The 22,843-nt window shown below is 43.0% G+C and overlaps 2 protein-coding genes across 4 annotated transcripts in view; both read right to left on the minus strand.

Moving 5' to 3' along the window:
• The window catches only part of gpr4 (G protein-coupled receptor 4), a 32,921-nt gene extending 32,586 nt beyond the window's left edge, over nt 1–335 (minus strand). Inside the window, exon 1 of the mRNA XM_035153455.2 lies at nt 183–335. The gene's annotated coding sequence lies outside the window, so the exon portion shown is untranslated. The remainder of the gene's footprint in view (nt 1–182) is intronic.
• A 9,867-nt stretch (nt 336–10,202) lies between these two features.
• eml2 (EMAP like 2) overlaps nt 10,203–22,843 on the minus strand; it is a 28,368-nt gene continuing 15,727 nt past the window's right edge. For all 3 annotated transcript variants that reach the window (XM_035154864.2, XM_035154865.2, XM_035154867.2), the window contains 18 exons: nt 19,316–19,344; nt 18,695–18,824; nt 18,096–18,245; nt 16,993–17,062; nt 16,708–16,818; nt 16,502–16,597; nt 16,191–16,325; nt 15,978–16,077; nt 15,695–15,849; nt 15,469–15,594; nt 15,239–15,370; nt 15,075–15,142; nt 13,996–14,084; nt 13,808–13,905; nt 13,597–13,684; nt 13,107–13,202; nt 12,899–13,029; nt 10,203–11,794 (listed from right to left, as the gene is read on the minus strand). In XM_035154864.2, the coding sequence (XP_035010755.1) occupies nt 11,669–11,794; nt 12,899–13,029; nt 13,107–13,202; nt 13,597–13,684; nt 13,808–13,905; nt 13,996–14,084; nt 15,075–15,142; nt 15,239–15,370; nt 15,469–15,594; nt 15,695–15,849; nt 15,978–16,077; nt 16,191–16,325; nt 16,502–16,597; nt 16,708–16,818; nt 16,993–17,062; nt 18,096–18,245; nt 18,695–18,824; nt 19,316–19,344 (1,930 nt within the window). In that variant the 3' untranslated portion in view covers nt 10,203–11,668. The remainder of the gene's footprint in view (nt 11,795–12,898; nt 13,030–13,106; nt 13,203–13,596; nt 13,685–13,807; nt 13,906–13,995; nt 14,085–15,074; nt 15,143–15,238; nt 15,371–15,468; nt 15,595–15,694; nt 15,850–15,977; nt 16,078–16,190; nt 16,326–16,501; nt 16,598–16,707; nt 16,819–16,992; nt 17,063–18,095; nt 18,246–18,694; nt 18,825–19,315; nt 19,345–22,843) is intronic.

The raw sequence follows: 22,843 nt of genomic DNA on the forward strand, positions 1-22,843 counted from the left end.
ACCTGAGCACACTCATCTGAATTATAGCTTTTTGCAGCAGGTGACAGTTTCAGTAACACTACCGTGTGTGTGTGTGTGTGTGTGTGTGTGTGTGTGTGTGTGTGTGTGTGTGTGTGTGTGTGTGTGTGTGTGTGTGTGTGTGGCGTGTGTGTGTGTGTGAGTGAAGAGGAGGTTGTACTCACATTCAGGATCCTGGACTCCCGCCGTCATCCTCCAAACAAACGAGTATCCATCCAGAAAAAAGTAAGAAAAAACAAAGTCACTCGTTTGATTTCATTCAGTCTCCGTCTAGTTGTGGTGATGTTCAGAGTGTGTGAGAGCAGAGTGAGCAGAGAGAGAGCAGCCGGCAGACTGAGAGAGAGAGGTGGGGGGGAGAGAGAGAGAGAGAGAGAGAGAGAGAGAGAGAGAGAGAGAGAGAGAGAGAGAGGGAGAGGGAGGAGGAGGCATGCAGCATGACTTGATGACTGCTACGCCCTCTGTGTGTGTGTGTGTGTGTGTGTGTGTGTGTGTGTGTGTGTGTGTGTGTGTGTGTGTGTGTGTGTGTGTGTGTGTGTGTGTGTGTGTGTGTGTGTGTGTGTGTGTGTGTGTGTGTGTGTGTGTGTGTGTGTGTGTGTGAGTGTGAGAGGTTCATGTACTGACTCTGTAAAATACAATGAAATACAGGCTACACTTTGATTTAAGTAGGATTATTATAGAGAAACACAACAGGCTGGTCTGGGGAGTGTTTCTGGTATTTAAATGTAACTGTAACTATTGATTAGACTAAATTAATGAGAACAGGCTAAATTAATATACACTTTCTAAAAATTAGACGCTTGTATCCGAAACAACTTACAACTGGGGGACGACACCAAAGCGCCAGTTCAGCAGAACAGCATGAAATAAGTAGAAGCTGGGTTCAGACTTTGAAGGGATGAAAACTCCCTGATACCGTGTGAAGGATCAGCAACAGTCTGCACCTGCCTCCTTGTTTAAAATCACAAAGATGACGAGGTAAAACAAAGAGAACATGTGTTTGGGCTCAAACCTGCAAAACCACCAGGACGCTGCTTTGATCTCACGTCCGTGGTTGTTACAGACGCCTGAGACGAGCGCTCCAGCTGCAGCTCGACTTGGTGTCACCTGACAGAACACAGGCTGCTCCTCTCTGCTGGTATCTGTTATCTCTCAGCTGCACACACCACTTCCTGGCTCTGCTGGAATCTGCAGGTGGGAGACGACGACGGAGGAGAATCAGAAAAGCTGACGTCCATTTGTTTCTGTTTCTCTCAGGACGAGCTCGGTGGGTGTTTTGGTGTCGGGTGATTGCTCGGTGTTTGAGCTGCAGGAGGTCGGCTGCGTGTTAAATGACCTTTAATTGTGTTATCATTGGATTTGCTGTCTGATTGAACCTGGCAGAAAACGGGGGGTTCAGGTCCGTAGAGCAAATGAGATCCGCAGCCTCGCTTCTGATTGTTTTCCTCTCTGGATCTGTTCTGTTTGTGGGAGAAACGTGTCGAGTGTGTCAGTAGATGTGTTGATCTCTGACTGAAGAGTTGGGGTCGGACAGGGGGGGGCAAATTAGTTTAAAATGGATTTATTATGTCAGATTAAAACACATTAAAACTGCTTCCAGCTCATTTACTGTGTTTATATTGAATCTGAACAGTCACTGACGGAATCTATCCCATAAATGTTTGAAGAAGGTCCTGAACCTTTATAGAAGACTGATGCTGATCTATCAATGTATAATTATTGAGTAAACAATACAGACAAAGTCAACGATGAATAAACTAAAAAGAAAACAGGGATAAAAATGGTAACTCGGACATTTATATTAAATTCTTAATACTGTGAAAAGTATTTTTGAGCAAAGGTCTCATCCAGGGATGAAGACCATGATGCACAAGATGCCGATAAACATACAAACATTCAAACATACAAACTATACAAACAGTTCAAAAATACAACTTAGGTCCAAAGAATGAAATAGAAAACTATGACATCACAATAGCTGGAGCTGAACATAGACTGAATATTAGTTTTTAGTTTGGTTCACGACCCATCTGCTAACACGGAGGAAGCAGGGGTTACGACCTAAACTGTGGCCAGCCACCAGGGGGCAATCTATAGTTTCAAGACTACCACAAATACTTGAGCTGTGTCCCGATTCAGCAGCTGCATTCTTAGACAGATGATTTCCCATGATTCATTGTGCTTCAGTAATGGCGGCAACGGTACATTTGTCAAAAAATCTATTTTATTCAATCGAAGAACATTTTAATTCGTAGCTTTGTTGCTAGGCGACGGCTTTAACAGCGGGAGGAAGAGCAGACCGTCTCATCTGGGTTCGGTTCGTAGGTACAAATAATAAAATCAATGACGGCCGGATTCCATTTCCCTGGTTCGGGTGCAGGCGGCTGTTTGCTGGTTTACGGGGACGTTCGAACAGAGCGCGGCCATCGTTAGTGTTATCATTAACTCGTCACCTGTCGTCCAGACAAACCGGTCGGTCCGACCCCGACCTCGGTTCAATCATTAGCTCCTCACTGTTAATAGAAGACGTGCTGCTTGTTTGTCCAGGTCATTAATGATGCTGCACAGACACCGTGTTCCTGTTTGGTCCGGAGTGGAAACGTCCTCCTCCCTCGGCCTGAGTCACGTTCACTGAACCGTGTCACACGATGTAAAATACTTTATAGACTCTCGAACATTTGGGGACGTTGCCTTTGATAACCCTGCAGACATCACGGCTGCGTACAGGATCGAACACAGCGCCTGTTTGTTACTTATCTCAAATCATTGTTCATCACTGCTGCAGCCTCTGATTATCTATGAGTAACTTTGTCACTGATTCACGTCCAGCTGCCAATGATGATAGCACTCAAAAAGTAAAGGCCCAATTATCTGTATCGCCCCCTGGTGGCTGGCTGCAGTATAAACCCCATCTCCTCCACGTTAGCAGATGGGACATGGGGTCCAACTGAAGAGTCAAAGTCAAATAAATCTTTCTCACAGAGGATTTCTGTCACTTCTTACCACACTGATGTTCATGTTTCTGATATAAAACGGGTTCGAACATGATGATTGACAGCAGCATGCTCGTTAACCTTCGCTGGCATTTAGTTTAGTTTAGTTAGATTCTTCCTTTAGGCAGTTTAGTGAGTTATTTAACTTAATCTAACTTAATCTAACTTAATCTAACGTGTGATATCTTCCTAAAACACTGAACATTGTTATTCAAGTCATTCAGTATAAATATTTCTTCCTCATGTTCCCATGCTGCACTAGAGATCACATGTTACATGCTTTGATCTCCTGTGTGTCTAATGTTTCACTGTGTGTGTGTGTGTGTGTGTGTGTGTGTGTGTGTGTGTGTGTGTGTGTGTGTGTGTGTGTGTGTGTGTGTGTGTGTGTGTTGTTTGTTTTTAGGCAGTGAGGTCACAGCAGCATGTTTCTTTCCACATGTGTCCCACCCATCGTGACCCTGAACCAGCAGAGGACACGTGGAGTCTGGATCCAGACCAAGCCCTGACACACGGGGAGACTCCACATCACGCAGAGATGAAAAGGCCTCGTCTTCACACACACACACACACACACACACACACACACACACACAACCACACACACATTATGACTCAGAACAAACAGGTGTGTGAGGCTGGCGAGTCCGAGAACAATACACAGAACTGCCGACATCAGCAGAACCTGGACCAGTTCACACTAATGTGGAGATTCTCTGCGTTTGAGCCTCGTTCACACACAAACTCTTTCAAGTCACTAAGAGATTTTTACAAACAGCTTTCAAAGATTTTTTAGATTTTTTAGATTTTCAAAAAGTCTGTTTTTTATGTATGTGTGTGCACGTGTAAAACGGAGGATTTGGGAAACGATGATGTCACAGTCCAGTCGGTGAACGCCTGCTGTTGCTTTGTGTAACGAGTCTACACCTGCATGCTCACAAACACACAGCGCCACCTGCTGGTCTGGCATGCTTGTTTAAGCGTTTGTCGTCATTTTTGTGCTCTCGTCGGGTTGGAGATACGTTGATATGCATTCTTAGGTGTGTTGGTATAAATGGAAGTTATTACTGATATGAAACTGGATCTTTTTAGTTGTAAAATGCCGTTTTTAAAAGTTATTGCCATGTAGAGTATGAATCCTACAGTGAGTCCACCTCTTTGTTTCAGACTGAACTGCTGCCATGTGATCTGCTGCAGACATTCATGATCCCCAGAGGATGGATCCTGAAGACCTCCTGAGTTTTCATACATTCAGTGAAACATCATGTTTACTGTAGTGTCACAGCTGCGAGTGCAGCTCTGTGACTGTGTTTAGTTTAGTTTACTGAGGGAACTTGGTTTGTTTAGTTCACACTGCTGCGGTTCAAGGAGCTGCGACCTCCTGGAAGTCGTTAGAGACAAACCGCTGCCTTCGCTCGCACATCACATCGCAACTCTCCGTCGCCGTGGATCATCTGAGGCACCTGCGCTTTGCTGCGTTTGTATTCAACACGTGAAACAGGAAAATTCCGATATTTTTTCTGGGGGCGATTTCTGTCGACAGTCACAAAAAACCCAATAAAGATTCAATACTCTAAATATAGATATTTAAAAGATGCTGGTAAATTCAATCAGGAAGACTTTCTCATATTTAATCACTTAAAATTCCTATTCCACGTTCTGCTTCACCCCCGTCTTATCCCCACGACTTCACACAGGGATCTAAATACCAGAAGACGTATAATATAAACACGCACTTTGTTGTGCACGGCCGTAAAAAATGTTTGTTTAACCGTTAAATTAAAATTTGATGAAATATGGCAAATAAGATCTGCACCTGCGTCTCTGCAGCTGCACAGATGTTCTCTCCCTCTCCAGTGTTTTAGTTTCGGCGGCCAACAGAAACCTTCTGCACATAAAACGGTTCTCACGTGTTTTTGTTTTTTTCCTCCTCTGCAGGACGACCATCAGACAAACCGCCGCTATTCAGCAACGCCCGGTACATCAACACGTTGCTCAACAGGCCCTCGGCAGCAGCTCAGACACCCGGGGGGGAACAGAGAATAGAGCGTTAGACACCATCTACATTCTTGACCTTCTCTCCGTGCTCCTCCTTTGCTCCACTCCCTCTTCTTTTATCCCACCCTCCCCTCAGCTCGCTCTCCATCTGTTTTCTTTACCTCCGCACTCCTTCTCTCTGCGGCACCGTTCCCTCAGAAGATATATATGTACTGTTCAGAGGAAATATCTGTGGACTTGCAGAGAGCAGCAGCATGAAGGTCAGTTTGTTGACTGAATCTAAGATCCAAGCTTTCACTGAATTACAGGTGAGAATGTGTGTTGCTCTAAAAAACAAACAACAACACAACTAATTTCTCATTTAGATGAAGTATTAGGGCTTTTTTTCTTTGAAGAATATATCCAGCTTCTAGTTTTAGTGCATTTGACCTTCGTAGATGAATTCAATAAATTGCTCTTCAGAATCTAGTTTCATTCTTGAAATGCAAAACTAAATCTTCCTCCTCTTTCTTATGTTTGGGCCCAATAAGCTTCATACGTGAGTAATTTGCTACGAGCAAAGCTTTGACATGTTTCTCTGCAGAAGGAAAATCATGTCGCTGCTCATCGAACAAATCTTCTTAAATCCTCAAGAATCAGATTATGAGATTCATGGTACATCGAAGATTCTCCAAACCACAAACAAACATGCAGCTCCATCGAACTCACACACATGATAACAGGTCTAGATATTATCTACATTTATTTATATTCACTTTTACTGAGAATTGTGAAACAACCAGAAATTGATTTCTGGTATTTTTAATTTCACATTAATGTATCTGATACGAGGCGAAAACTTTCAGAAAGTTCCCATTTCACCATGTCACAGTTCACTCTTCATACATGAGCCTCTATTTGTCTCAGGCTGATCTTGTTATGAAAGCGCCTCTGGAATATTAATTTATGTTTTGCATTATTCTAAACAGGACATTTGGCAGACGCTGCTGTGTATTAACTAAAGTGCAACACATGATAAACTGTGTTGTGGTGCAGAGGTTCAGTACGTGACGTGTTCATAAACTTCCCACAACACAGGATAATATATTAAGTGTTGAGAGAAATATTATTTTACCAAAGATTAATAATAGATTAAATAACAGATATACAACATTCTTGTTTCCCTCTCATCACGTCTAGTATATGAAAGTTTGTTGTTAACTAACCAATGAATTGAATCCTTGACCGTATTATTTTAAAGTATTTTTAATAGTTTTTTCCTTTATAAGAAACTTTCCGTCATCATTTACTGCAAAATGCAAACGTCTGATTCAACAACACAACTGATTCTCTTCTGTGTGTCGCCTCAGTTGTGATTCACTCAGAAGTGTTTGTGTCATTTACCTTCTCACTTCATCGTTTGTTGCCCTTTTGTAAATGTCACTCCCCAAACAGCTGAAACAGGAGAGGAGAGAAGTTTTTAAAAGTTTGACTTCTGAAATAACAACACCCCCGTGTTGTTAGTAGCAGATAAATCTGTGTATCAGAAGCATGAACCTGTGTCACATCTGTTGATACAGAATCTGAATCCTCACTATGACCTTGAAAGGAATGAACTGGTCAATTCAACCTTCGTCACACATCAGTCGTCCTGTTTGACTAAAAAAGGATAAAATGAGAACGTGGAGAAGTTTTCATGTGAAAAACGCGTCCCAGAGTTTATCTGCAGCTGCGGACGAGCTTCTTATCTCATTTATCTTCTCAAACATTGAAAGCTCCTCCGCAGCTTCTTGTGAAAGTGACGCCCAGTAGAAGATTGACCAGCGATAAACTGATTAGACGAATATACACATACATACAATCTGAAATCACCCTGAGTTAAACTGTGTGTTTGTACCAGGGAGGAACAAATTCAAAAACTTTAAAGAACAAACATTTAAGAAATCACTTTTGTCCTTAACAGTTGATATTGAGTGATAAAGTCTGTCGTCCAGGGGTTAGGAGATAAATGTTTTCTCTGTAGGTCAACTTACATCCTGTACAGACCAGGGACTGGAAATAAAGATGGACAGGGAAGTGAAGCCAAAGCGTCTCGATCGCCCCCTGGTGGGTGGCTGCAGTACAGGCCGCCTCCTTCATGCGGTGGACCGAACAAAAAATACCAGTCCGAGATAACACCTCCTAGGTCTGGGAGACACTGGTCTATGGTTATAGATGGTCTACAAACTTCACGTGCCCCTCCATTGTGTGTGTGTGTGTGTGTGTGTGTGTGTGTGTGTGTGTGTGTGTGTGTGTGTGTGTGTGTGTGTGTCCGCCTCGGGGTTGTACATCTTGTGGTTCAGACTGTCAGAATCTTCCATCCTGTCTTTTTTAATCAAGAACAACTCAGACTGATTCTGTTCTCACGACTCGTCTTCCGTCAGAAAAAAAAAAACTATCTCTGGCTCTTTTGTGCGTCTTCAGTGTTTTTACTTCAAGACATGTTTGTTTTTTTTAGAAGACGTCTCTTCGTCCTCTTCTCTGCTGCCTCGTCTCCACGTCCGTCCTCTCTCCTCCCCTGATTTACACCGAACACATTGTGACTGCGTCGGCCTCGTGCAGAGAGAGAAACAGTGCGACTGCATCAATCTGCTCTAATGTGCAGCTCACTCCATCTTCCCGGAGAAAAGGCCGGCGAGAGCAGACGACTCTTTCAGTGAGAATCAATAAATTTCAGCCCACGTCTCCGACTTGCATTAAATCCACTGTGTGTTGTGCTATAAGGCCGAAGTCGCCCTCTTCAGGTTTCAGCCTCTGTTGAAGCAGAAAGTAGAGATAAAGAGATTATCAGTTAATCTAATTTAACCATCTATAGGTATTTGTGGAAATCAAATTCTTGTTCTATTCTTTAAACCACTGACATTTCTCCCAAATTCCTAATTCAACAGACGCTGTTGAATTAGGGCTGAGAAGCAGATTTAAGAGAAATGTGCAGAGTCGTTTGTTTTAAGACGCTTTTCAAGAGATGTTTCAGTAAGTACATGAAAACTTTGGGGAATTCTCAATCTGTGTGGTGGAGTATTAGAGGAAATGAGAGGAAACAGCTTCGGTTGTTTAGTGTCTGTAGTGGAATCCTCCTCAAACCGGTTCAGAAGAACTCAGGGAACACGTGACTCCTCCTGACGAAACGTAACGGTCGTACCATCATCCCTGAAGGTCTGTGACTCGGTCAGTGGTGAATTTACAGTTCTCAGTCAGTTGCTCCTCCGTGTCCTCTGCGTCGCCCTTGTCCCATAAAGGTCAGTGTTTATTGTGTTGAACTTCAGCATCTCACATGTTCTTCCTTTGTACTGGACATGGGAAGTCCTCTGGTCCTCGTGATGTTGTCTCGTAAACGTCCTGTAAAGCTCAGAGAAGCTACTGGGACCAATTCCAGCTGCAGATAGCGAAGAGATTAAGAAGGAAAGTTTGATTTGAATTTAAAAATGTCTTATTTTATACTATTTATAACAACTTTATTTTACTATTTTACATTTTTTAATCACGTTGACCAGTTTTCACCGATGTGGATCCACAGGGATTATTCATACTCATCTTGTTATAACTTTATACTGAGTGTAAACATAATGTGAGGTTGTAGGTTAGATTCTGACTATTTCACAAAAACTACCAACACGATTTTCTATGGTCCAATGAAAGCAAACGGCGCAGATCCAGATAATGAATATTTTAAAGGAAACAATCTTTATTCAGATACTGTTCAATAACAAAAATAGCAGGAACCTTTTAAATATTTGTGTAACTTTCAGTTCTCACGTGTTTTATATTGATATTTGTCTTTGATTTTGAAGTCGTGTTACATTTTGAGACAAATAAACAAACCCAATATTAATATATTTTGGTTTGTTCCTTTCAACTATATCAGAGAATGGATATTTAATTTAATTTACGCAGTTTGCAGAACCTTTCCGTGGACGAGGTTTCTGATCTTAGGACACATACAGAAGCTCTTTGTCTTAATTTGTTTCTTATCTTAAAAACCTCCAAACCCCCTCAGAGTCCTGGTCTACTACGAGGACGTCCTCTTCACCTCAGGTGTTGACAGACAACAGGACGTTATGACCACAACACCAGTGGGACTTGACCCTGGTCACCTGTCTGCTGCTCACTGGATAAACACTGAGATCTTCCTCTTGGGCTTCGACCACCACCTCCTCCTCCTCCTCCTCTTCCTCCTCGCTTTAAAGACAGAAAACACCGTAGTTCCATATCATCTCTCCAGCTTTTATATCTGTGTGTCGTGGCCTCACCCTTTGTGATGAAGAGCTGTAATAACGAGCACAGTTTGACTCATCTTCCTCAGTTTGAGTCATTGATGATGATGATGATGATGTCTGAGTCTCAGCTGTGGAGATCTGCTGGATTGTTGCATGTAGAGCGATGAAGAGCGATGAAGAGCGATGAAGAAAACACAACATACTGAGATGGTTCTGGTTTAATGAGCTGCGGCAGACACTGATACCTCGGCCACTGCAGGAGGTCGGAGTTCAGTGTGTGTGTGTGTGTGTGTGTGTGTGTGTGTGTGTGTGTGTGAGTCTCTGTGACAAACAACAAGAAAACAACTGGAAGGGGGGGGTCTTGTTCACTATTAACTCCAGGTGAGGCTGTGGGTGATCTGGGAATCGGACCAACACACGCACGGTCGCCTCCTGTTCAACACCAAATTATTTTTTATTACGCACCAGTGGCCCAAAGTTTAATGTTTTCACTTTTGTAAAGACTTCGTGTCGACTTGGACTCAAGGTCGAACTTATTAGATATTGGTGATCGAAGGTCGAAAGTCAAGGTCGCCGTCACCTTAAAAAACATGTTTTGGACTTTTCAGTGCAACATCTCAGGATCACCTCGGGAATTTCTTCACATTTGGTAAAAACGTTGACTTGGACTCAAAGAACAAGTTCGATTCTGGTAGTTTAAGGTCATAGGTCAAAGGTCGAGGTCACAGTGACCCCCAAACCCCTTTTTACCTTGAGAACACTTTATCTTAACGCATTATCCCGCGAGAATCTTTTCAAATTTGGCAGAAATGTTCACTTAGACCTGAGTGAGACGTCAGGTCAGAGGTCATATAGACTGAGGCTGGTTGGTGGAGGCTTGTTATCGCAGTGATGATAGTTAATTTAGAGCCACTTTAAGCGAATCATTTATTGAACACATTAGCACATAAAAAGACCAAAGAAAGATTATTACCCATGTATATTTTATATCTTATATATTCGTAGCCAATTCATCGGGAGGAGAAGAGCTCCCACTCGGGTAAAAACTTTAGAAACAAAACAGAAGAAGGCAAAGCACAGCTCCAGCTCACTTAGCACAGTCGCCCTCTGTCGCTAAAAGTGCCACAAGATTATTAATAACATCCATCATCGTTACAGTTAAATATTAAAATAACACAGCCACTTGGATATACTGCATAATATATTTATATCAACTCTAGAGACCTTTGTAACTTGAACAGCATCTACAGGATCATGCTCATTCTCTCAGCGCCATCTAGTGGCCTCTCAGCACAGTTACAGTAGTAGTACAATCAGAAACACAGCAGTTGGGGGGGGGGGAGCCAGCACTTTGCACCATTTACAATCTGTAACAGGAATCTGTAATACTCATTGTTATTATTATGATTATGATGTTAGAGTCAGGCAGAGGGATGGAAACGTGTCAGAGTAACTATGTGAAAAAGGGGATTCCACCTATTTCAGGGGTTTGAATACAATCGTCCTTTGCAGCAGGAGGAGTCGTTGGTTCCTGGAAACACGCGTCACTCTGACCTGAAGCCAGAAGCTCATGAAGAAGAGAGATCGAACCTCGACGAGGCCACATTCTGTTTTAATACGTCATAAATTCACAAGTTTATTTCTTTTATTTTTCGAGCTGTGCACGTTCACAAGAATCAACAACTCTCTCCCGGAGTGAATTTTTTTTTTAAAAAGGGACGCGTGTTTTTAACCCCTTCATATCAACACAAGTACACTTTACATAACGGTGCAGCAATTTTAAACAAGGTTTTGTACATATTTAGGTGTAATTTTCATTCCTTGGTTTTCAATAAGGCTTTGTTCTCATGCATTCAGTGTGATTTCAGAACTGTTGCATGCTCTTCTCGTGCAGACTGATTTGAAATCTGCTTTAAATCATCGAACTAAATTAACTTTCAAGAGTCTGCAAATTGATTTTAGCTGCTTGACACAACAAAAGAAAAATAGACTCGTAAACATAAATACAACCCTAAAAGTGTGCGTGAAGCAAAAAACAAACAAACTGTAAAGTGCACGTGATTTATAATAAAGGAGCTAAAACACGCTCGTCATGGAAAACAGGTGGATTCCCGTTAAAGGGGGTTAAGATAAACACGGTTTAGGCACAGTTAGCACTAACGCTAAAGTCACAGGCAACTTCCTGCTTCGTCACTTCCTGCCTGTCTTCTCTACATTCTATCACAAACAAGCTGGACACTAAATAATATTCCATTTATTACAACGATGATCTCGTCCTGGTGTTGCTTGGTCAAGATGCGTGTGTGTTTACATTCCGGTAGGCACAGAGGAAGTGCTGCCCCCTGGTGGCAGGAGGGTAAAACAGTGAAGAGGTGATTGGGGGTCAGATAAGATGCTGGATTTAGAGAGGTGGACTGCCGATCTCGTCGTCTAGGCGACCACCCACTGCAGGATGCTGGTGTCTTTCCCGCCGGTGGAGATCAGGTGACTGTCGTCGTGCAGGAAGGCAACGTTGGTCACGTGACTGCTGTGGCCACCGTACTCGTGGCTCGGAGCCTGGACACGTGCAGAGGAAGAAGAGAAATGGGTTTTAATGGTGAAGACGACAACAGGATCAGATGTTCAGCAGCGATACAAATCTGAAAATACACTTAGACTCCACCGCCTTGATTCCCCATTGTCCCCAGTTTGAAAGACTTTCAACACAGCAAAGTTGGCTTCATCAGAACTTTGAGGATTTAACGACCACGAGTACTTATCCTTAAACTTTCATTCCTCCATGTTCATAAACTGACAAGCACAGTGGCTAAATCAATTTATTAATATAAACTTAAGAGTAGAGACATTTTCACAGTGACGGGCCTAAAAGGTTTGGAGCCATCTAATCTGAATTTAAGAAAGTTTATTATTTCTCAGGTTATTTATCTGTCAAATTGAAATCAACACATTCTCAGACTTTTTAAGGAGCCATGTCCATCCTGGGAATTTCTCTACGTTTCTCTGAAGCCTGTTTCTTGCACCATGTGATTTCAGTGGCTACAATCATCTGTGAGAAAAGTTTCTGAAGTTTTAAATAGTGAGAATCAGGAACCAGGAAGTTCAGGAGTCGTTTGGTCCCAGTTCTGTGGTTGTGAGAAAACCAGATATCAGACTCGTGGACTGAACTCTGGACTTCACTTGCTCGTTTGCATCGATTGAAAATATTTAAAAGTAAATTGAGCTGTCGTCTTTATATTTGTACAGATCTGGGTTTTATATTCATGATGTCAAAAACGTTCAGATTCGTCTTCACACGTTCAGGTTGATAACAAACCTTTTGTGTCAATCAGTTTTTCATGAAGTGCAAACGTGACTTTTTGGTTTCAGCCACTAAATGTGTGTAAAACTTTTAAGAGCAGTGTTTATAACTATAAACATGTTGGAAGTATTTACAGTGTCTGTGCTAACGGCCTCCAGCGCCTCTGCACAGACAGTTAAGTTTACTGCTGCACTTTAAATGGCTGTGGCTTCAAATTCTAACTTGCTGAGAAGAAGCCACAGTCTCCATGCGTTTGTGGGCAGGAAAAACACCTGGGAGGAATTGGGCTGGATTATCGGGCTGCTGGTGAATCTGCGATTGAGCATTTGGTTATTTCTGCTGAGCTCAGGAAGTGAACTGACCCTTGGTTGAGAGCACGGGAAGGAGAACAAGTGCACTTTGCCGAAGTCGTCGGCAGAGGCCAGCAGGGATCCGTCATGCGACCTGCACACGGCGTTGAGGTCGGTGCCGTCCGCGCCGTCGGGCCAGATTCCTGAGAGACGCAGGGAAAGTGAGTTCAGAGAACGGCTGAGAGAGGTGAGGGAGGTCGAGTGAGTTTCATCCACCTACCGAAGGTGGTGAAAAACAGAGTGCAGGTGGAAGAGGCCCAGTCCAGGTTACGCACAGTGTCCATGCTGGTCACATGTTTACCACTGGAGGCCTCCCCTGAAAAATACAAACAAAAAAATATTTTATTCAAGAACAATCAGTGTTTTTAACATGAATGTATGTTTGAAACATAAGAGCTCGTGTTAAAGCAACAGGATTCAACTGTCACAATCAGCTGCAGCAAGTTGAAGAGTGAAGCTGAACTGTGGATCAGTTAAAAAGTTATTAAAAACCAGAGTTTATCTCCAATATTCAGCAGGAAACTTTGAAAATATGAAGAATTCTGAACAGAGTTTTGTTTGATTTGTTACAGCTGCAGCTCTTGCAGAGGATCATGGGTAATATCAAGCGATCAGTAGTGTTTCACTTTATCACTCAGACATGTGGCTGCAGGGGGCGCTGTTGCCCAGGGAGTTGCACAGTGTTGCTTTAGAGTAGGTGAGTGACGTACAGAAGAGGATCTCGTAGTCTCCTGAGTTGGTGACGAGGTACTGGCTGTCCTTGGACCAGTCCACGTGGGTGACGAAGCTGGAGTGACCCTGAGGGCGAAGGAAAACACTGAACACGTCAGAGAACATGAAACTCTCCGGCAGTTTGTTTTCTAGGAGACCAACAATAAGAATAAATTAAAAAAGGTGGTTATTCCAGGAGCGTGTACGTACGGTGCATTTCCCCACTCGGCTGTACTTCCGCCCGTTCTCCGTCACAGCGTAGATGTAAACAAAGTTGTCGTGGGAAGCCACAGCCAGGAAGTTACCGTCTACGGGCACAAGGTGAACAGAGACATTACCTGACAGCTTGTGTTACAGTACAGTCAGGATGTGTGCTGGGTCGTGAACAGATGTTTTACCTGGAGAATACCTGATGTTGGAAATGATCTCGTTGCCGTCGGTGTGCATAGAAACGAGATCCCGGGTGTCGGTGTCCAGCACCAACCACCTGCAACACACACGCACCACAGTTCAGCTCAGTGGCCTCATCACAGGTTCAATTCTCCGACCAATATCTTTATATACTCTCTACCTACTCCTGCAGAAAACTGTGAATCTGCACATCTCATATTCAGAGTTTATTTCAGTTTGTCATATTCCTGCCGACCTCATCACTTTGTCTTTAAATGCAAACAACTCCTGCAGCTTTGCAAACTTGTCTCTTGTTCATAGTTTGTCATCTCTTGTATTTAGTGTCTTGTTTATAGGCAAATTATATTTAGTACTTTACTGTGTATCATTTACTTTGTTCTTACTATGTTGTATGTGTATTACAATCTATTTTAATTATTCATATCTGTTTTATTGTTACTTCGATCTATGTGCAATGGCCACAATCATTTCCCAGTTGAGATAACTGACTGACTATCACTATTTATATTACTATATTTCCATTATAATGTTCATTTTATCGTATTTATTTGATTATTTGACAAGGACATTCTAACACGTCCCAGGAACTTGATACACATGTTCTTCATGAAGGATTTATAGCCGAGGATAATTTACCAGCCCTGGTTTGACTTATGACATAAAAATATAGGTTAACCTGACAAGATCTAATTACCCAAATCAATAATTGACTACATTTTTCTGCACAAATCTAATGTAACATGTGAGAAACATCTGTAAATCAGCCATTTATGCTCTGATGTTTTTAACCAAGAAATTAATTAGGAAAAGTGTATAAATATGAGAACTAGTTACGCGTATTACTTTTCAAATATCATATTACATCGTGCTGCAGTCTATATAATTTTCCTTATCTTTAAAGACATTCTACCATTATGAATTAGTTTACTTGTCATGAAAGTGCCTGTAAAATAAACTGTGCTCTACAGCTTCTCATGATTATTGTTGTAAGAGATCGATCAGTTGTCATCTTGTTTAATGGTTGTTCCACCGGTTGTGAGTGTTGTGTTAAGTGTTCGATGCCGACCTTCCAGTCATGGTCCCGACGGCCAGAACGGCTCCGCTGGGATGGAAACCTGCAGACCTGCCTGGATCCTGCAGCGGAGGAAGAGTTGAATTAATCATAACGATCTTACTATTAAAAACAGAACAACTCTTTTAATATCCTGATGTTCGCTGCTTCCTCCTCACCTCAATGGTCTTGCTCCAGAGCGGCTGATGGGAGTTGGTGTCCCAGAGGTGAACCTGCTTGTCCTGGGAGCAGGTGGCGAACTGCTCCATGGACGGATGAACGTCCAGACCCCACAGCTCGTCGGTGTGACCCTGGAACAACATCACGCCTCAGTCAGTTCAGGAAGGAAGGTGGAGAATCTAAATCTATAAAGAGCGTGTGGAGGAAGGTCATTGAAATGTGTGTGTACCTGTACAATCGGGGTTAATGTGTCAGGGAACGCCGCTCTGATGATGGCGTTCTTTGTGGTTCCAACAAAAAGCTCTCCTGGTTTTCCCTCAGTCAGAGCGCGAATGGGACCAAACGCTTCGCCGACCTGGACGCACACACACACACACACACACACACACACACACACGTTTAAATACGTCTCTTTCTTTATTCTCTCTCTTTCATACACAGTCCAGCTCCATCACCTCCATCTCCGACTGTTTCCTGTAGTCGTGGTCCCACAGCGCCACCTTGCGGTCCTTGCCTCCTCCGGACACCATGGTGCCGTCCTTCAGGACACACAGGGAGAAGATCCCGCCCTCGTGGGCCCCCGACACCACCTGGCTGATGCGGTGACCGCCTGTCAATCACACACAGGGAGTCACTCACTTGGATTTTTACTGCTTTCGAACATCCCGTCGTGTTCTTACACGAATGCCGTTGGAATTTTAAAGGTTTGGCTGAGAAGGATTTATTCCGTTTTTTTACCTTTGGCCCAGACGTAGATGTTCCCACTGGAGTCTCCGGTGATGGCGTCTCCGTTCTGAGCAAACGCCACGCACAACACGTACTTTGGTTTCTCATGTTTCTAGGAAACGGCGAAAGAGAGAGAGATGACATGAGGCTCAGTTCTTTTAAGCTATTAGCAGATCAGAAGATTGATCTGAGGATGTCGGGTTGTGTTATATCTGGTCTTCGTACCTCGAACAGGCCCTGTCTCTTGCTCAGAGTGTTTCCCTCCATGGTCCAGAAGTTAATGTGAGACTTTCCACAGGTGACGATCAGGTTGGCGTCCATGGGATGGAACACGGCGCCCAGGACAGAGTCGTTGGAGCACTGCAGAGACGGAACGCAGGACGATGTAAAACACGGATCTATCACCGATTTTACAAACATTCGTATTCATTCTGGTTATCCATTAAGTTTGGTAATTATAACTTCAAACCAGGAAGTGGAATCCATCATGACAGATGTATGAATGAGATAAGGGTCAAAGGTCGAAGGTCAGATACCTTCACATCAGCCAGTTGTTTCTCCTTCTGCCAGTTCCAGACGGACAGGATGTGATCGTTGGCATCGTCCACGGCGCAGAGGAAGGAGCCGCCGTTCTGAAAAGAAGAATAAAGGAGTCAGATCCTAAATAGTATTTATTAAAACGAACGAATGTGAACCACCTGTCGGTCGTTCACTAAACTCTACAGGATGTGAAGCTGCTCACCGACTTGGAGAAAGTGACACAAGTGACGGCTCTGTCGAACACTCCCATCCCGATGACGTGGAGCGTGTTGAGACTCACAGAATCCCAAACACGAACATGAGGAGGCAGCAGCTGAGCGCAGACGGGACAGAGTCAAAACAAACACACACCGACATTTCATAACAAGAAACTAAACAAAACATTTGTTCATATGCAAAATGTGTTTATTCCTTCATCTTAATGTTTGAGAGCAAAACTATGTCTGGATGTAAAAGGAGGAGAAAGAAAGTGTGTTTTTCACGCTACCTTTCCATCTTTAGAGGTTCCGGCCATTTGCCCCGTTGCTATGGTAACCATGTCAGGATGGACACTCAGGCTGATAAGAGGAAAAAAATGAAATATTATCTGATCTGCGTTGTATTTGTATCCACATTTTCTTTATGGAGAAAGGTGTAAAATCCTGGAGGAGGTGATTCAGAGGCAAGAACAGTGAAGATAAACATTAAAATGAACACAGGATATGACGTCATGTTGCTGCAGTTTTATGATATACTTTTAGTACGTCTGAGGAAAAAATAGAAAGCCTAAAACATGTTTTTAAAAATTCATTGACACTTGAATTTGTCAAATTCTGTGAATATCTTTCATGTAATTCTGACTGAATGAAGTTTATTCAAGTGCAAACCACAGTTTTATCATTCTGGAGTTGGACTCGATACGACGGCGTGGGAGAGGAGACCACGTTTGTTTCTCTGCAGACACCAACGTCTTTTCCCAGCATGCCCTGGGGGGGATTGGGTTTGTTTACGTCCCAGAGGCTCCAGTCAGAGCTCGTTCAGGAAGTCCACTGGTGCTCCTCAAGTAAACCACAACTCCCAATAATGTTAAACCCAGTCAGCTGCACGAAGACGTCACTGACACGAGAACAAGAGCGACGAGAGGAACCGAACCTCGGCTGATGTACGAGAAATATCGTATTTGTACGACTATTTTACCCCCAGTTCGATCAATAATACCTAAATTCCCATAACATACGATAATTCCATCTTTTAGATAATACTAATAAACAGTGTAGTAATCAGGCGACTCATCGTACGTCTGCGTTTATGTTTGTTGTGATGTCTGCGAATACAAATCATAAATCTGTTTTTTATGCTTCTCTTCTTACGAGAAAACTTGTTCGAATAAACATTTGCTACGTTTATGAAAGTATTTAATTATAAACTATTTATTTATTGTTTATGTATCTTTAGTGTTTTCTTGGACATGACTCACTCACTTCCTCCCATCTTGCAAAGCTGGTTTTGACTGAATAACAGACGTGGATGACCGACAGGAGAAATAACAAATCGGATATAATAAATCTAATTCTTTGTATCTAATGAAAGTCTTCTTGGTGTTTTTCTCACCATTTGACGTCATCGTTGTGGCCCAGGTAGTGTCTCTGCTGCTGCTCCTCCGTGTTGTACAGAACCACCACGGAGGCGTTGAAGTAGACGATCTCTCCCGTGGGCAGCAGGTAGAGGTTGGAGCGACAGTCACGACCACGGTAGCCGTACCTGCACCACGCTTACGTTAGGGAATCAGACAGGAGGGGAGCTGGAGAGGTGAGAACGCAGTTCGGGCTTTTTTTACTACACGTTATTCTACTTCAGCCAACAAATAAAAAGCTGCATCATCAAGAACAAATTTCAAAAAGCAGAGTAATAAGAAAAGATAAAGTAAAGATTCTATGACCCAAATTATTCTCTATACTATAAATTTAATTAGAATAAAGTAAAATATGCACTTTTAACCAGTGGAGCTTTAAGTCAATTAGACAATTGATTGACCCTTTCTCTTTAAACGGATGACAAAAGTATATACATATATGTAGAAATCAATCATTAAATACATAAATAAAAAAATATATGGTACAGTTATTTCTACATTTATTTATTTATTTGTTGTCCTTCCTAGTACGACTCATTCACTTCTCCACTTTACATCCACTCAGTCTGAAGGATACACCCACTGCAGCTTCAGCTTGCGGTCCGGCAGCGCCATCTTGGGGTCGAGGCTGTAGCTCTCCCTCTGCTGGTCGGGGAGGTGCATGGTGACGGGACGTCCTCGCAGGAACATCCTCACGTATCCATCCTCTGACGGGACGAGGAGAGAGGAGAGATGGAACGTGTGAGGAAAGGAAGAGAGGAACAAAAAAGGAGGAGACACAGGATACACGTCTGAACTTGAAAACATAATAGCTTGATGATATCTACAGTTTATTCATGAGTTAAAACCCTTTAATCAAAACGGATGCTTCAGAAACGAACACATGCTCTGTAGTTCCTCCTTCTGTCCACTGATAACTGCTGGCGTTATAATAAGACGCTTCAGAAGTCAGTTCTTCTCTTAAAGACAGATTTCCAGGGACAACTTCTACAGGAGGTTTGATGTTTCTAACAAGAATTAATGGCTCGAAATGACAGAAATAAAAAATCCTTTCAGAGAACGTCGAGGCTCCTTCAGCCTAATTAACTGTCACACATCGTCTTCTTCTTAAAAGATAATTAAATCTAATTTAATCTCTAATTAAATCAGACACACATGGAGACTTTCACACACGGATATAAAAGCTTCAGCTTCTCACCTGCATTCAAGGTGCATTCTTTGGATTTGCTGAAAAAGAAGAAGAAGGAGAAATGAATGAAACGTCTCCAGTGAAGTTTGATCTGCAGCTCAGCTCCGTCAATATCAGCATCATCATCATCATCACTACACACAGAATACAACAGTGTTTATTAAAGCTCCTGAGGCGTCGTCCTATCAGACCTTCCTATAAGATCGTGAATTATTCATTCTTTCTTCTTCGAGCTGGACTCGTCGTAGAGGAGATAAGAGAACAGGTCCAAACTCCAGTGAGGAAGAAAAACTGTTCACATCTTTAACTGCTGTGAAAATTACTTCATCCAGTGATGGGAACAACAATTAGAAGAAGTTTGCACATAAACAATGTTAACTTTTAATATTTTCATACTGTAATAAAGCCTTTGCAGTAAGACTTCCATGTTATCTCAGCTTTAGATCATCTATCGTTCCATCGGTTGCAGAGATAGTTGGAAAAAATGCATTTTTGAACTATGCATGACATCTTTTTTTGACTTTTTCATCATGTCACTGATCATATGACATCATATCATGAGAAATAATCAATAGCAGCATTAGGTTGCCTGTTATTTGCAGAGTCTTATTGGCAAATGTGTTTTTCTGACCATTTTTGTCGACCTTGAAAGTTGCTGATCAACTTGGAAAGTTAATAATCTGCCGATAAACTTCAAAGTGATATTTAGAGCAGATCTGGACCAAGACTTGTATCTGAGAAATCATCCAGAGGCGTTTCTTTCCAGACGGCGAGAAGTGACTCAGAGGAAAAAATAAGAAAAGTAACTTCACATGGGCTCTAAAGTTTTTAAATCAAGCCTGGACAGACTCTTCTGTATGTGTCACATGTAAAGAGACGTTTGGTGTTAAAAGCAGCACGACACCATTCCAGCCCGGATTTAAAATCCTGACGGGACAAGCTCCAGCTCATTTATCTCCCTGAACGAGAAAAGCGTCGGTCGGAGAAAAGAGGAAAAGACAGAAAAAGAGAAGCAGCCGTTAAAATTGGTCGAGACTGTTGAGTGAAAGTGAGTCAACAAAAAAAAGACGAAGAGAAACTTCACTTAAACCCCCCCCTAAAATTAATCACTTTATTTTAAGAGACACATTACTAAAAAGGCCTGAACGCTCCGAGGCAACATGCACAATGAACAGACTGTGGGAAAATGGGTGTGTCAGTCTCATTAGAAGTTGCTGCAGCAGCCCTGAGCTAAATTCTTGGTTCCTGGACAAGACACAGATCAGCTTCTCTCTCCTGAATAAAAGACGTCTTTAAATGTGGCCGAGGACAGAAGTTGATCACACAAGCGAGCAGAGACGTCCTGTGACAGTGAATGTGCAGCTCAGACAATGTGACACGAGGAGGAGGAGGAGGAGGACGGACGGAGAATCTCTGCGTTTATGAAAAAACAAACTGACGATCATCAGACCCGTCGCTGCCTCATCACTTTACAGTCTGTCAATCAACCCGGAGCCGCCCCGCCCACCCTAACCTGCCAGGAGGCCGTCAGCCAACCAGATTATCAGGATGCTGGCAGCGCTGCCATCGGCTGACAGGTGGAAATCACCATGGCAACAGCAGTAAAAAGTAAGGCTCGATATGACAAAGGGAAGCGGAGGGAGCGTCTCTTCCTGCTCGGCAACAGGAGGGAGGACGGTGAGTAAACAGAGAAAACTGAACAAACTCCTCAACAAGCGAACAGACAGGGAGAAAACCTCCTGAGGAATAATACAGAATATATCAGTGTGTGGACCGTGACTGCTTCTCTACCGTCAGGACAACATCACAAAACTGTCGGGGGGGGAAATAACAGTAGAACACAGACAGGTGAAGAACTTCAGTTCGGTTCTGTAAAGTTTATAGATATTCCTGAGAGTAAAAACTAATCCTGCTCTGGATCGTTGTGAGTCTGTGCTCACGCGCATTCACATTCTAGTTTGGTTCCATTTTACTGATTCACATTTGGAGAAATTAACACGCAAATAAAAATGTAAAAACGCGCCAGGGAGCACGGACGTGAACCAAACGAAACATGATTTAAGATATTCAAATAAATTAGCTTTGCATCCGGAAGGAAACGTGTTCCAGGCCTGGTCTGACATGACAGCTCCCAAAAAGTGAAGCTAAATCATGTTGATCGCCCCCTGGTGGTTGGATATAGGTCATAAATCCGGCCTCCTCCATGTTAGCAGATGGGACGTGGCCCAAAACAACAAAGTACACATAGAATACATTTTTCTAAAAGATGGTTTCGGTCATTTTAGGAAGTTCTTATCACACTGATATTCAAGTGTTGACCAAAAGGCGTTAAATGACGGCGCCCGTATCAGACATGATATCATTTTGGGAGGAAGTAGAGACGCGTCGTCCATCTGTATTTACAGTTGAAGGTTTCAACACTTATTACAGGTGTCTGTGTATAATCTGAAGTCTAAGAACCAGGATGAGCAGTGTGTGTCTACACAACCTGACATTTGTTTAACAGGGAGTTAACTGGAAGAGCCTCAGTGTCTCTCTGAACAAGTCACATCAGGTTTTCACTCTTTCTCATGAAGCCACAGTGCGTTTGTAACAGATCAACGAGAGGAGGGAACAAAGAAAATCTGTCTTAAAAATCCCATCGGACTTTTGTCTCTTCCCAAATTCTGTGAAGCCGCTGAGAAAAGATGAAAAGACGAAGCAAACAGTCGACTGATCTGAGGAGCGGCTGCTGAGTCTCTGGTCAGCTGGAGGCGAGCAGCCTGTGAAGTCACCACATAAAGGCCTGTTTGTCTCTGTGTGTGTCTGTGTGTGTGTGTATGTGTGTGTGTGTGTGTGGTCTGCCAGTAAGCTGAGGCATGGCCTGGTTCTAGCCAATGAGAGGACGGAGATTGATCCAGGGCCTGTAATTAGTGCAGGGGCATGCTGGGTAACGGGCAGAGCCCATGTGGCTGCAGTCCGTGTCACCAGGTTTCCAGGGAGAGGGAATGCACAACACACAGACCACTCATGAACATGTAGCGCTGACCTGCCTGCTCCCTGGAAACACAGAGAACCAGAGGACTGATGAAGACGATGAGTCAGGCTTCCTCTGAGAAACACTCGTGCATCATGGGAGAGTTTCGTAAACGTCGGGATACTTTGTGAGGAGCTTTGTTGCATTTGGCTTAAATGTCAAACTCCTCCAAAACTACCTTGAGCTGCACTAATGGGCACAGAGACCCTGTCCTGAGAGATCCCATCACCAGTGACCACCTCTAAGTTCGTCCGTTCACCGCTGGTATTAAAACGCCTCCTGTGACCACGTGTGATTGGATCTCAATAACCTGCTTTCTTTGCAAAATAAACACGTACGATACTCAGTCATTGTCAATGTGTTTCAATAGAGATAAGTCTGCAGATACCGATCACAACTGGTTTCAAGCCTTATTCGACAAAGTTTCAACCGTCACTGAGCCGGCATAAAGATTCAAGGATGCAAATGTCACTCAGCATGAAGCCTTTGTATGATCTTGTGTTTTAGCTTGTTCATCATCT

This window comes from Hippoglossus stenolepis, chromosome 4 (assembly GCF_022539355.2).
Source record: "Hippoglossus stenolepis isolate QCI-W04-F060 chromosome 4, HSTE1.2, whole genome shotgun sequence".
Lineage (NCBI taxonomy): Eukaryota > Metazoa > Chordata > Actinopteri > Pleuronectiformes > Pleuronectidae > Hippoglossus > Hippoglossus stenolepis.